Source organism: Nothobranchius furzeri, chromosome 14, assembly GCF_043380555.1.
Source record: "Nothobranchius furzeri strain GRZ-AD chromosome 14, NfurGRZ-RIMD1, whole genome shotgun sequence".
Lineage (NCBI taxonomy): Eukaryota > Metazoa > Chordata > Actinopteri > Cyprinodontiformes > Nothobranchiidae > Nothobranchius > Nothobranchius furzeri.
The window spans coordinates 21209883-21223214 of NC_091754.1; the positions used below are offsets into that span (position 1 = coordinate 21209883).

The following is a 13332-nucleotide window of genomic DNA, read 5'->3' on the forward strand; positions in this document are numbered from 1 at the left end:
ACTCCACAGACCAGGCAGACAGCAGGAAATTTAGATAAAGAGGCTCAAAATGGTAGGATGGTTAAAGATCATCATTGTAAAAATAGACTGAGTGTTAATTTAGGTATCAGAGATGAAATCCCTCATTTTCCAGGTGTGGCCTCTGAAAGACGCCATAACTACCAACAAAAAACATCTGAAGTTCAAAGTTTTACAGAAACAAATATGAATAAAAACAAACCCTGTACATCGTTTCGCTCGACGCCTCAGGCTGAGAATAATGGAGCATTACTCACTGTGATAGCCAGACTTCTTCTGCATGGCGGTTACAGGGCAATCTTTATGAGCCAGAAGGAGCTGCTTCAGCTGAGCCACTTCGTTTCTCAGCAGGGTGACTTCATTCTTGAGGAGAGAGGAGACACGCAACACTCTTCAGAGAAATGGTCACTATCCAGAGACTCTCCACACTCAATAAAGTCAGAAAAAACCACAAACTTAGATTCCTACTTAAACACATTTGAGACTTTTTCAGTCAAATATTTGGAGCTGACTTTAAACAAGACCAGTTGCATGTTTTGTTTCCGTTTCTCAGCTGTATACTTAAATGGCAGTAATGCATCTGAGGCACCTTATGTTCAGTCAGTTCCTCTGTCTATCTCCTCTCTAAATTCCAAACTCACCCAGACTAGATGGTATTTTGGATGCATTTTGCAACTTTTGCCACAAGATGGAACCATTAATCAAGCTTGCTAACACAAACTAAGGCTGTGTCCTAATTCAGAGGCTGTGTCCTTCCTAGGCTGCATTTTAAGGTTGATTATGTCACAACAAAGCAACAAGGCAGTCTAAATTCCAAGATCAAAACTCGTCCAGGTTTTCCCTGAAATTCAAAGATGGATCTGGGGCAGGAGTCGGTAACCCACGGCTCTGGAGCCGCATGCGGCTCTTTCATCCATTGGATGCGGCTCTCTGCTTGTAAACTAACTAATGAATATTTAATTACATTGTATTTTATTTTACTGAATTCATGTTTTCATCTGTAGCTGATTCTAAATACAAAGATTGTCTGCGTAAACGTGAACAGGTCACCTGCTTGTGCGTAATCAAATGTCTCTATAGGTGCTTTCTGAGCTGAAGAGGATATGAGATTCTGGACTGTTCCTCAGACAGGCTTGTGGATGCGTCGCAGTGTTGGAGACAGGAACAAGCACTGTTCAGCCAAAGATTCATAATCAGGGAACATTTTTTAAGTAACTAGTCTCTGAGAGACCGGGATAGGAAAACGTAGACTCTTCCTGCATGGTTCTGGTTCTGCGATGCGCTCCAAGCCCGATCTCCACATCTTCAGCTCGCTGTCCACCTTACGCATACGCTGACAGCGAGCTGCGCTGAGCTCAGTGTCCATCTCAGATGTTCTGATGGGAATCTTTCCATGATTGATGTAGCTACCTCCACGATGTGCGTAATGATTAAAATGTCAGCGCATCTGCAGGCTTGAGATTTCTCCGTCAAAATAAACAATCAAATACGGGAAATATCCGGTCAGTGCGAACCCTGTCATTTAACTGTTTTACCTTCTAGTGAAGATTGTTGCAAACAGAAACCTTAAACCTGATTTACACCAGAGCCACGCAAACTGCGCCGTTATCTCTGTCAGTGTAAATCAGGAAGAAAAAAGTTAAGTTCAGTACAAAGTTTAATTACAACAGTCCAACGAGACAGAGTCTGGATTTGTATTCTGAACAGTTATGTGTGACCCCTCAAAAAGCGTCACCTTTCTCAACTATTAAAACCAGGGTGAAAAAAATTGAAATATTGTAGCACAGACGGGCTACAACTTTTGGATCAATTTTATAAAAACAGTTTAATTAATTATCTTCTGTTGAAAGATAACTTTGAGGTACATGAGCGACTAGTATTGGTTGCTGTCACCTGTTGTGATCAGTTAAAGCAGCTCTCTGCTGTCTGCGGGTAGGCCCCGCCCACAACGCCGTGGCTGCTGTGGCTCCCAGTGTTTTCTTTACTGTGGGAAACGGGTAATAATGGCTCTTTGATGGGAACAGGTTGCCGACCCCTGGTCTGGGGTATGCTTACTGGCAAACGAGAGGACTAAAGCTTTAAATGCAACTCAGGGTTTCTCCCAGCGCTTTCATAACCTGCCAGGCTAAGCGTTATGCCCCGCCCCCCCTCCCCGACCCTACCATGTCCGCTGACACGAACGGCACAATGCAACTAGAGCCCTCCATCAGCTGATACTGGTGAGAAACAGCAGTGGAATGTGTGCAACCCCCCCACCCCCGCTCTCACAAACCGGCTCTCTATCTGGTCTGAGGCCTCTAGTGCACCCCTATTGGAGCACTCTGGTACTACACGCTGTGCAGTGCCACGTAGTGGCAAGTGCGTGAACAAAGACGATGCTTGCGTCAGCGAGAGGTTAAACAGCAAGTATAGTCCAGGCCTTCGCGGTAGAGACAGGACCCGTCACCCAACCTACGTGGACCGAGAAGGAGGGGTCCTTACCAAACCTACGAGGGCGGATCCTTACAAGGATGCTGCCCTGGAATTTGGAAACAGTCAAAATCTTTTTCTTTTTATGCACGGTAACCTGTAATCATACACAAGAACAACTTGAATTTGGCTTTGTATTTTCTGTGAACGGAGAGCTCCGTCGTTATTCTAAAGCCAACAATGTCAACTTAGGGCTAAATTTTGAGGACCTATTAGTACTTTATTATTATGCCAGAAAAAAAAAACTCCTCAGATGAACAGCAACAAACACAAGTTAAAAAAAGGAGGCAATATATTAAATGATTTCAGGATAAAGTATGTAACGCCACTTCCTGAACAATAATTATGGGCCTTCACTGGCTGCCGACCAGCACATTTGTTTAAGGAGAGCTGTTCGGGTTGTCAGTACAACTTCGTAGATGCGGCTGAGATTTACACTCCTGCGTCGTTACAGCTCCCGAGAGAGCTGAGGATTTCTGCATGTCGTAAAACAGAGCCACATTACGCTGAAGGTGACTTTAACTGGATTTAGAGCGGCCGGGGGCCCACGAAACACTCAGTGGCAGATTTAAGCTCCTTCTTTTCTTCTTTAAAGGACTACGGGTGGCTTAATCTATTAGTCTAAAAGCAGCCAATTTATTTGAATCCATCTGTTTAGTTTTGCTGTTGCTGGCAGGGCTGAGCTATTGTAAGCCAGATTTAAACACAGCTGGAAGGAGCATATGTATCACATGCAGCCAACGCAGTATTTACTGTTTCCAGCATGACTGCTGTCATTTATAACTGATATGAAAATGGCCATTCCTTTAAAACTCTTCATAAATTGTGATGGAGATAAATGTTTACTCATAAGTAATATAAGATTGATGGCTATAGATCTGCCACGGGCTTTCCCTTGATAATTACTCTAAACTGAATCACACCTATAGTTCACAGCAAACTAAACCGGACAATTGAGAGTTAAATTTTGTTTCTAACTTAATCGAAACTGAGCCAATGGGCCTTGGGTGATGCTAGGAGCCCTGTGAGCTGTCTGGTCTGACACCTCATTAAAAAGCCAGTTAAGGATGATGTTAAAATAATTGTGCATCATTAGAGGCAGTTTCGCTGATCAGCTGGGCCATGTCAGCATGGGGTTTTTTACAAAAACTGCTCTGCTGATTAATACCCTCGTATAAAGCGCCCTTTTATTCTCTACCACATGTTGTTCTCTTCATGTAGTTAACCGTCATTCTTTTTTCTATTTATACCCAACTCACTCACCTATCCTCCCCCTTTTCACCTGCCTTTTATTCAAATGAAACTTTAAGCAGGATGACAAGTGGTGATAACTCGAATTTAAACAAGATATTATCTTTTGGGCTGCTGTATATCTCCTCTTTCATCCTCCGCATCTTGATCCGCTTTCATCAAAAATAAGGTGGTGAGCGAGTAAACACTGCATCTCATTTAATTGTCTGGAACACCGATGAGCCGCACCCCCGACTCACTCTTATCAACAGAGACGGCAGACACGTGAACTGTTTCGAACTTGTCAGCATCAGATCCTAATTGCTTACTGCGAAATGAAGGTTCAAAAAGACACCTTTCCCTAGGAGATTTTTGAGGCCGTTCAGTAAACTGCCGAGACAGAAGCGACGACACGCTTGTGTGCGGCCGACATCTGGAGGATACATCTTTATTGACAGGGACACATCGATGTAAAGGGCTCACACACTGCTGCTGTCACAAGACAGCTCTTCTTAATCGGCTTTAATGACTTCATCACCACAGAAGGGGAAAGTGTGTGCACGTGCTTACACTGAAATCACTTAATAATAACAAATAGGCACACAAACGCCCACAAACTGACACACTAGCTCTGTTTCCACCATAGGAGTTCTGGGAAATTTCTGGGAGGGGGAAAGGCGATAGGGAAATTATGATGGCTCGACATTGTGCCTCTGGGGAGGGCGGCGGTATGAAGTAAAAAGCGGCGTTAAATGACCAGGAAATGACTGGCGTCAGTTACATTGTGGGAGGATTTCCATCGCATTTTTGGTGCAGGGAGTTTTGAAATTGTGACTTTAAAGCAGCATCGAAGCTGCTTATTTTCCTTTTCTTTGATCACAAATTCTAGTTGTTTGGTGAGATCTGCCGATTTGATTTACCACTGCATGAGTTAACCACAAGTCTCAGCCAGTGACTATACAGGGCCATTTTCAAGGACACACCCCAGTTAAGGTGCTCAGCTGGTACTGGAAAAAGCCCAGAAAGTGGTCCTGCAGACCAACTCAGGGAAATGGAGACACGCATGCCAGGAAGGTAAAATTACCCAGAAGTTCTGGGCCTACTGATGCAATCAATAATAAAAAGGAAACTGGCTATTCCATGCGGACATTGAGACAAGTCACCTGTAGTTGCCCATTCATTGTGTTGAGGTCCTCAGCCTTCTTCTCCAGAGACTGGACCCACACTTTTCTTTTCTGTCGACAGCGAGAAGCTGCAGCCCTGTTACGCTCCAGGAACTTGCGTCTTTTCTCATCCGGGTCTTCACTTGTGGTTCTTCGCCGCCGACCACCTGTGCTTGGTGGGTTTTGAGCTGGGGGCACCGGGGAAGCCTGTTTAACAAAAACAGAAGTGACACAAAGCACAAGATGGGACAATAACGTGGCGAGTACGAGACTTAATTATCCAAGTATGGTGAACTTCACACACAAAGATAACAATGAATCTATAGGCATAATTCTGTTCTCACACTTGGCTGCTACTGACATCAAACCATTAGGTTGTTAAACGAGGAACAAACATACTTAAGTACCTAACAAATTGAGCAGCTAAGAAAAGCCTTATTGTGTTTTGACCTTAACAAAAACAGCACTGCAGACATGAATGCTTACAGGCGTCTCTGTGGTGGAGGTGGCTGGCTGCTGAAGGGAATGTGTGGACGTTTCCTCAGTAGTAGGCAATTGAGGAGCCGGAGTTAGGATCGCAGCTGGAGAGGGGGTCGGGGTCGGAGAAGCGGGATTAGCAGTGTGAGTTACAGCGCTGCTTTGGACTTCACCATCTTCGTTGGTTACCTGAGGAAGCTGCTGGCTTAATGTGGCTTTCAGTTTCTGAAGACAGAAAAGGACAAAAGAGCAAGTAGTCAGAGTTCCTGTCCCAGTTATTTGATTTTGAGACATTCATATTTTTTCTCATGCTACATCAGATTGGACATAAAACCTCTGAACTGCCACCTACTTTTCAACAGAAGATCTGTCTTGCTAAACTAGTTTTCCAAGACCACTCGGACAGTCTATTGGGCCATTCCCATCTGTACCGGGTCGGCCCGGGCCGGGTAGCCCCAGTCGGCCCCAGCCTGGCCCGGTTGATTCCACACATCCTTGCCTTAAGCCCATGTGGGCTGAATCTACCCACCAATCAGAGGCTTGCTCTAATGGAAGGTGTGAATTTGCTGTCAGCAGTGGGTGTGTTGGCCCTGGTCGGCCTGAAGCAGACCCCCTCGAGAAGAGGGCTGAGAATGAGCCTTGGTTGGCCCGGGAAAATACCAGGCCACCCAGATATGTATAGCCCCATTCCCACCTGTACCGGGTCGGCCCGGGCCGGGCAGCGTAGGTTGTTTACATATCTGGGTGGCCTGGAATTTTCCCGGGCCAACCAAGGCTCATTCTCAGCCCTCTTCCCGAGGGGTACTGCTTCAGGCCGACCAGGGCCAACACGCCCACTGCTGACAGCAAATTCACACCTTCCATTAGAGCAAGCCTCTGATTGGTGGGTAGAATCAGCCCATTCACACCTTCCATTAGAGCAAGCCTCTGATTGGTGGGTAGAATCAGCCCACATGGGCTTAAGACAAGGATGTGTGGAATCAACCGGGCCAGGCTGGGGCCGACTGGGGCTACCCGGCCCGGGCCGACCCGGTACAGATGGGAATGGCCCATAAACAACCTACGCTACCCGGCCCGGGCCGACCCGGTACAGATGGGAATGGCCCATATGCCATCAAAAAACAAGTTGCTGCACCAGTTTCAAACTGTATCCACAACCTAATCAGCTTACCTGGCAGCATTAGTAATTCTGACCTGCCCGATGCCCGTTCTTTGCCACCAAGCAGAATTCCCAAACCATGGCGTGATCTCCACCATGCTTCACTTTATAAGGTGGTTTAAATTCTGTGGTCACCAGTCACTCATCCTTTGGTAGTCATGTCACTAAATACAAATTTGGAGCATTTTTATACTTAGATTTCACTTGGTTAAGCACATCAGATACAGGCCATCAGACAATATTAATATCATATACTACAGATTAGTTTTCCTAATCCTGTATCAAACTTCTTTTTTTCTGTGCATCCCTTTTTTCTTTTCTTTTCTTTATAAAGCTTTATTAAGAAGTTGAAAAGTAAAAAGAGAACAAGAAAAAAATCAAAACTTTTTTTAATGATCTAAAAATAGAAATAAAAGTTTTAAAGTCTATCATAAATTCAGGTTCTGAGTTATCATCACTGCTGACAATATTGCTTAAATTAACAATATAATGTAAAAATTGTTAATTTTGGGCTAAATTAGTTCAATGAGTTGTACAAGGCTGATGATTTCTTGTCAGTGACTTAAATATTTTTTACTAAAAATACTCAAACAGCATAAAAACAAGGTAAAATATTACCTTGAACACACACAGATAGGATAACATCTATTTTTATACTAAACCTTTACATTGTAGCACAAGCAATAAGCAGAGAACAATTATTAAGTATTTAACAGGTTCTGAAGTTAATGTAAATGCAATGAAACCTTAAAGTAGGACAGAGCAGTCTCCGGCTCCTCCGCCCTACTGACTGAAAGTGGAATTACAACTACTACAAACAGCCCTGCTTCAGCCTGCTGTAGCTAATGCTACCAATGAGCTAACACTAACATGAGCCAACTTTTACTAAATAAGCCACAATCAAAAAGATTGACACTGTTTGACAAACAACATTATTGCTTACAAGTCCAGTAGCAACAAAGCCAGGTCATCATCAGCCTGTGATTTCATGGCCTTCCTCAAACTAGTGACACAGCCTAGATCTGGACAAGTGGGGGAGTAGAGGGAGGTGGAGTGTACAGTCGGTAAAGACGACTCTCCCTTGCCCTGCCACCAACATGCCTCCATCTAAAGGGCTAGGTTATCCAGAGTTATCTCTGGAGTTATGCTGCTATATATGGTGTGGTATGGGGGCCAAAATTAAGACTACTGCCCAGCAGCAGGAGGCTATATAAATTCCGAAGCAAACTACTGATCTGATTAATGATAAGCTGGCGCTGGTAACTGAGAGGCTGGCGCTGCTTACTGAGCAATAGCACCTTTACCAGCGTTTTTACTAGATATGCTAGGGACTAGCAGCCCTCGGCTGGTCATTGACTGGTTCAAACACTCCCTCTGCTGTCTATTAGCATGGATAGGCTAGCTTTAGCCTGGATGGGCTGGTGTTAGCATTGGAGAGGCTGGCCATTAGCGTGCCTAGGCTGGCCACTAGCTGGATTTCCTACCCCCTTGACGGACCTTAAGCATGGATAGGCTGGCATTAGCGTCGGAGAGGCTAGCCATTAGCATGTCTCGGAGAGTCACTAGTCAGCTAGTGGCCAGCCTAGGCATGCTAATGGCTAGCCTCTCCAATGCTAAGACCAGCCTATCCATGCTAATGGTCCATCAAGGGGGTAGGAAATCCAGCTAGTGGCCAGCCTAGGCACGCTAATAGCTAGCTTCTCCAATGCTAACACCAGCCCGTCCAGGCTAACGCTAGCCTATCCATGCTAATAGACAGCAGAGGGAGTGTGTGAACCAGTCAATGACCATCCGAGGGCTGCTAGTCCCTAGCGTATCTAGTAGTAACGCCGGTAAATGTGTTATTCCTCAGTAAGCAGCTCCAGCCTCTCAGTTACAGGCGCCAGCTTATCATTAGTCAGGTCGGTAGTTTGCTTCAGAATTTATATAGCCTCCTGCTGCTGGGCAGTAGTCTTAATTTTGGCCCCTGTACCGCGCCATAGCTATAGGCTTAGACTGCTGGAGGACACACTGACCACTTTCCACACTCTACTACTTTCTTCTACAATTTGTTATTTAACTGTATTATTTCCTGCAATTTCAGCTGTTAACTTTATTTTTTCTCTAAGTGTTTTTCTCCCCAGAAGAAGCTACAATGATGTTCTGCTGAGCTGTGGTAGCTTCATGGAGGGGGCCATCGTCTTGAACACTGCTGCTAACCATTTAATCATTCCCCCTCTCCTGATAATAACATTTTAATTTCTTTGAATGTGCTACTACTAGTTTACTTGTTTATTGTATTTATCCTAGTGAATCTATAATTAAAGTTTATCTCTCATCAAATAGAATAATTACTAAGAAATCACAATGTAACCGTAGAAACACTACTTGGTGTGTGTGTGTGTGTGTGTGTGTGTGTGTGTGTGTGTGTTCTGTATTCTTGATCCCCAGTGAGTCGTGGTGGATGGCTGCTTATACTGAGCCAGGATGCTCTGGAGGTTTCTTCCTGTTAAAAGGGAGTTTTCCTCTCCCCTGTCGCTGCATGCTTGCTTAGTATGAGGATTGCTGTAAAGTCACTGACACTAGTCAGTGACTCGATGCAATTTGCTGGGTTCCTTATATAGGAAACTTTTTTCTGATTGGTTTAATGAATTGACCTGTATTGGAATGTTCATTATGTGAAGTGCCTTGAGGCGACTCTTGTCATGATTTGGCGCTATATAAATAAACTTGAATTGAATTGAATAGTGTAGGCTGTGCTGATGTTCACTCTGGTTTTAGCTCTTTGCTTCACTTCCAAAGACATTACTCTATTACTTTTTCTTCCAGGTGTTACGTCCCCTCCTGGCCATCCAGGAGGATGAGGGGACAAGCACAGTGAAAATAGGCAGATGGGTGTGACGGTGCAAATAACGAGGTGATGAGAGTAAAATTTAAAAGGGTTTATTAACAAAGGGAGTCCTCTTAAAGGCTAAAGATAACTAAAAAATCCTTCTCTAAACCAAAGATAATGTAACTAAAGGTCCACAGCTATTCTAACGAAAACACCTAAATCAGAATGATCCCCAGCTTTAAAGTCCTCGGGGAGATATGCACTCAAAACAGAGTCTAGCTCTGTAAAAAGACCAAGTCAGGCCGGATTAACGGTTAACGTCTAAAAACAAACTTCTAACAAGTCCAAAATGGGCAAAGACTACAGCTTAGCAGTAGCTCAAACTAGTATAAACTAGTAAACCGGCGCAGGAGGATCGCAGACTAGTTCTGGACCTCCTAGAATGGAAGCTGGCATCTCCTTTTGTAGTCCTCCCAGGTCCGCGTGATGGCTGATTCAGTTCAGCTGCTCTCGCTGCTGGCGTGCCTCTCTCCAAGGTCCTGGACTGCCACGGAGGGAGAGTGAGCTGCTCTGGGAACTGTCCCAGGTGCTGAAAACTCGGCGGTGGGGACATCAGGCTCAGATAAGGATGTTGAGGACTGAGGGGACAAGGGTCGTCACACCAGGTTCTGCCATGATTCCAACAGAAAAGCAAACTTCTTTTTCTTCTTCTTCTTCTTCTTCTGCTTTATATTGATGCTCAGCAAACTGAAATAGTTAACTGCACAGAAAATAGCTAACAGCCATAACGTAGACATAATAGAGCCCCCTAGAACACCTACCCGCTCCACAAAACCGTTAAGTGCAGTTTGTGGCCAGCAGACGGCTGCAGAGTGGTGTCAAATATGAAACTGGTCACGTTTCTAACTCAACAATCACTGAGATCAATGTTAAAGGTCTAGCTTAAAGTATACAAACTATTTAGTTTTACTTTAAATCATCAATACAACATGCATGATTCATTATCTCCAGGAATTACAAAAGTAACCTGACGTCATGTTCTGCTATTTAAACACACTTTTCTAAATGGTTATCAGCAGGTTTGAGTGCCTAGATAAAAGCAGACATTTTGCCAGTTTGCTGGTTTTGAGCAAAAGCAATGACTTTAGTGACGCAGTTGTTGCAACTCATTTATCTGGGAATGTTTATGAGGTTTGCTGGTGAAGGTTTTCCAGGTTGTGGTAATCCAAAGGGGTTTCAAATGAAGGCAACTGGACTTCTTTGGTTTCTTGAAGACATTTTGCTTCTCATCTGAGGAGTTTTGTCAATTTTGACTGGAATATGTGAGAATCAGGCTTAAAACTGTGGCTGTCTATTGTTGCTCAACAAGCAGAAACTGCTTATGCATCCATTATTTTATTTTATTTTTTGCATATTTTTTTTTTTATAAGAGTACTTCCAAAAATTAGGAAGCCCATCATTATGCCCTGGAATCTACTCACTGGAGTCTACAGCTTATGCCAGGCTTCTGCAAGGTTTAGGATCGTAAATATGAATCAAAACAAATCCCAAGGCTTCATTGTCACACTTGGTTGAACTAAAAAGCCCCATCACTTTACAACTGTCATGTACGGTGGTGGACGGCTGATCATTTGTAGTCATTTGTTATCATTGAATTTACAGTCAATTAGTTAACCATAATTTATTCCAATTGAAACTGCACATGACGTCATGCCGCTCATGGGACCACCTCTGTCGCCATCACGGACAGCAGAGAAGCCGTTTATGAACGCAGAAACTCCTGTGAAGCTAGTTAAAACAAGTCAGTCAGCCTTAGATTGCTTTTATCTTGTTGATTTCACAGTAAAATGGTAATAGTTTGCTGCACTAATAGGCAAGGACATAAACTCAACTTGTCTTTTCTTTTAACTTTGAGGGAGAAAGACAGAGGTAGACAGCAGCGGTCAAACGGACTAACAGTCCTGAAAGAATTATTCAGATTTGCAGCGAACGCGTTTTACTGGGTAAGATTAACGTTAATATATTCCAAGAGGAAGACACAGGTTTACTGTAATGGACCTGAAATAATGAATGTGATGTGTTTCTATTACTTATTTAGTATTGGTAATCCGATACTTTACTTGGAGGACGTGTTTTACTGTCCACAATACCAAATTGCTAGATACTAATAATGTGTGTGCATTACAATTACATTATTTATTTAGCATAATGAGCTTTGCCATTATAAGACATCTTGTCTTGACTCTGTGTGACAGTAGTAGATGAACCTGGTGATGCAACCAGAAACAAAAACTGGTAGAGATATGGGGTCTCATTTATCAAACATTGCGTAGAATCCTTACTAAAACAGTACTTAAGTTCAGCACAAAAAAAATGTACTTACGCCAAGTAGGTTTGTGATCTATCAAACATGGAGTACGCACAGCTGCACGCAATCTCCGCTTCATAAATCGGAAACTAACGAGAATATTTCTCAGCTGCCTTTTAGTCACAACCTGTTCTCACCACGCCCACTTACTGCCATAAATAGTCAATGCAAAGTGCCTTGTGGATCTCATGCATACACATAAGCCGGCTGTTGCAGCGCTCCGCCAATGACATGACGACCGTAGCTCAAGGCAGATCAAGGAAGAGCTATTTCACAGAAGCAGAAATTCAGGTACCTGTGGGTGAGGTGGAGAAATGAAAGGAAGTGCTTTTGCAAAACAAATAAGAGAAAATCCACGGAGTGGCACAGCTCTGCTGAAGCAGTCAATGTTGTGAGTTCTTCAGAGAGATCTGTGGCGGATAAAAAAAATTGTCCATTCAGGATTCGATCCCCAGACTCCCGGGTGAAAATCACATGCACTAACCAGTCAGCCAAACAGAGAGCTCCCTTGTACAAGAAGCCAGGGCGCATGATCAATCGGATCACAGTGACAGGACACTCACACTGTCACAGACGCATGACATTCTGTCTCAATCTGTCCCCCTGCTGATATTCTGCATTCCGTATTCTGTGCTTCAGAATGTGTGTGTGTGCGCGCGCATGTGTGTGAGCGTGTGGGGGGTCTTATTCTGTGTGAAAATGAAGCGGTACAAGTGATAATGCTGCAGGATTTCATTATTTTATCCTTCTCAGCAGCAGCACTGCAGGTGCTCTCCATGCCCAAAATGTGCGTAAGCCAGGTCCTTAGTCAACTTAAAGCTGCGCCCATTTTTCCGCTAAGTTTTCTTTCACAAATCCCAAAGTTTGTGTGGAAAGTTGCTAATGCAGTTTTCCAACCCCATTTTGTGTGTAAGCAAGCTTGATAAATGAGGCCCCTGGACGTTTTTAGGCTTTTTTATTTTTTAATTAGCTCCAGTGCAAAGTGAAATGCTGTTTATCACAAAATGTTGTACATCCAACTGGGTGAATTCTGGTAAAGTCTGCAACTTGTTTAAATCCGTGAACAGCAGCAGGGAGAACGTAGGCTAACATTCGTAAGCTAGCTAAAGCCTGATTTATACTTCTCAGTGAGCCCCGGAAGAGACGGACATGGAGTGTCGGAAAGGTTTTTACGGGCCAGGACCAAGAGTGTTGCAAAGCAATTCCCCGCCAGGACAACAGAGGGCGTAGCGCTGTTCTGTGGTATCCTGCCACCACAACACTCATGTATCTGGTCCCCAATAGTGTATTTACTAATGTGTTTATGTATTTCAGAGACTTAATAATGCGGACAAATTAGTCCTTCATTCTCATACACCTCTTCATGTGATCGCCACCTCTAAACCCACATTTCCATCCACGTTTGCTCCGTATTTTGTACTCCTTCAGTCACGGGTGAATAAATGTTCATATTTTTGGACTTTTTCCGTGATGTGTTTTTCAATCTGTTATGGGTCTGCTGCAAAATAGCTGTTTACTTTTTAACGGAGCTACAGAGGTGCTGGTGACAAATATACAGATAGCGGTGTCCTGACCAATCACAAGTTTGAGGTCTCCGTCATTTTCAACGGATGTTTAAAACTTTGGGTATGTCTCC

General features: G+C 43.8%; 1 protein-coding gene across 4 annotated transcripts in view; it reads right to left on the reverse strand.

Moving 5' to 3' along the window:
* The window catches only part of atf2 (activating transcription factor 2), a 38099-nt gene that overhangs the window by 5300 nt on the left and 19467 nt on the right, over nucleotides 1–13332 (reverse strand). For all 4 annotated transcript variants that reach the window (XM_015966465.3, XM_015966467.3, XM_015966466.3 and 1 more), the window contains exons 9-11: nucleotides 5367–5582; nucleotides 4881–5087; nucleotides 276–381 (exon numbers count right to left, since the gene is read on the reverse strand). In XM_015966465.3, coding sequence (XP_015821951.3) covers nucleotides 276–381; nucleotides 4881–5087; nucleotides 5367–5582 — 529 coding nt within the window. The remainder of the gene's footprint in view (nucleotides 1–275; nucleotides 382–4880; nucleotides 5088–5366; nucleotides 5583–13332) is intronic.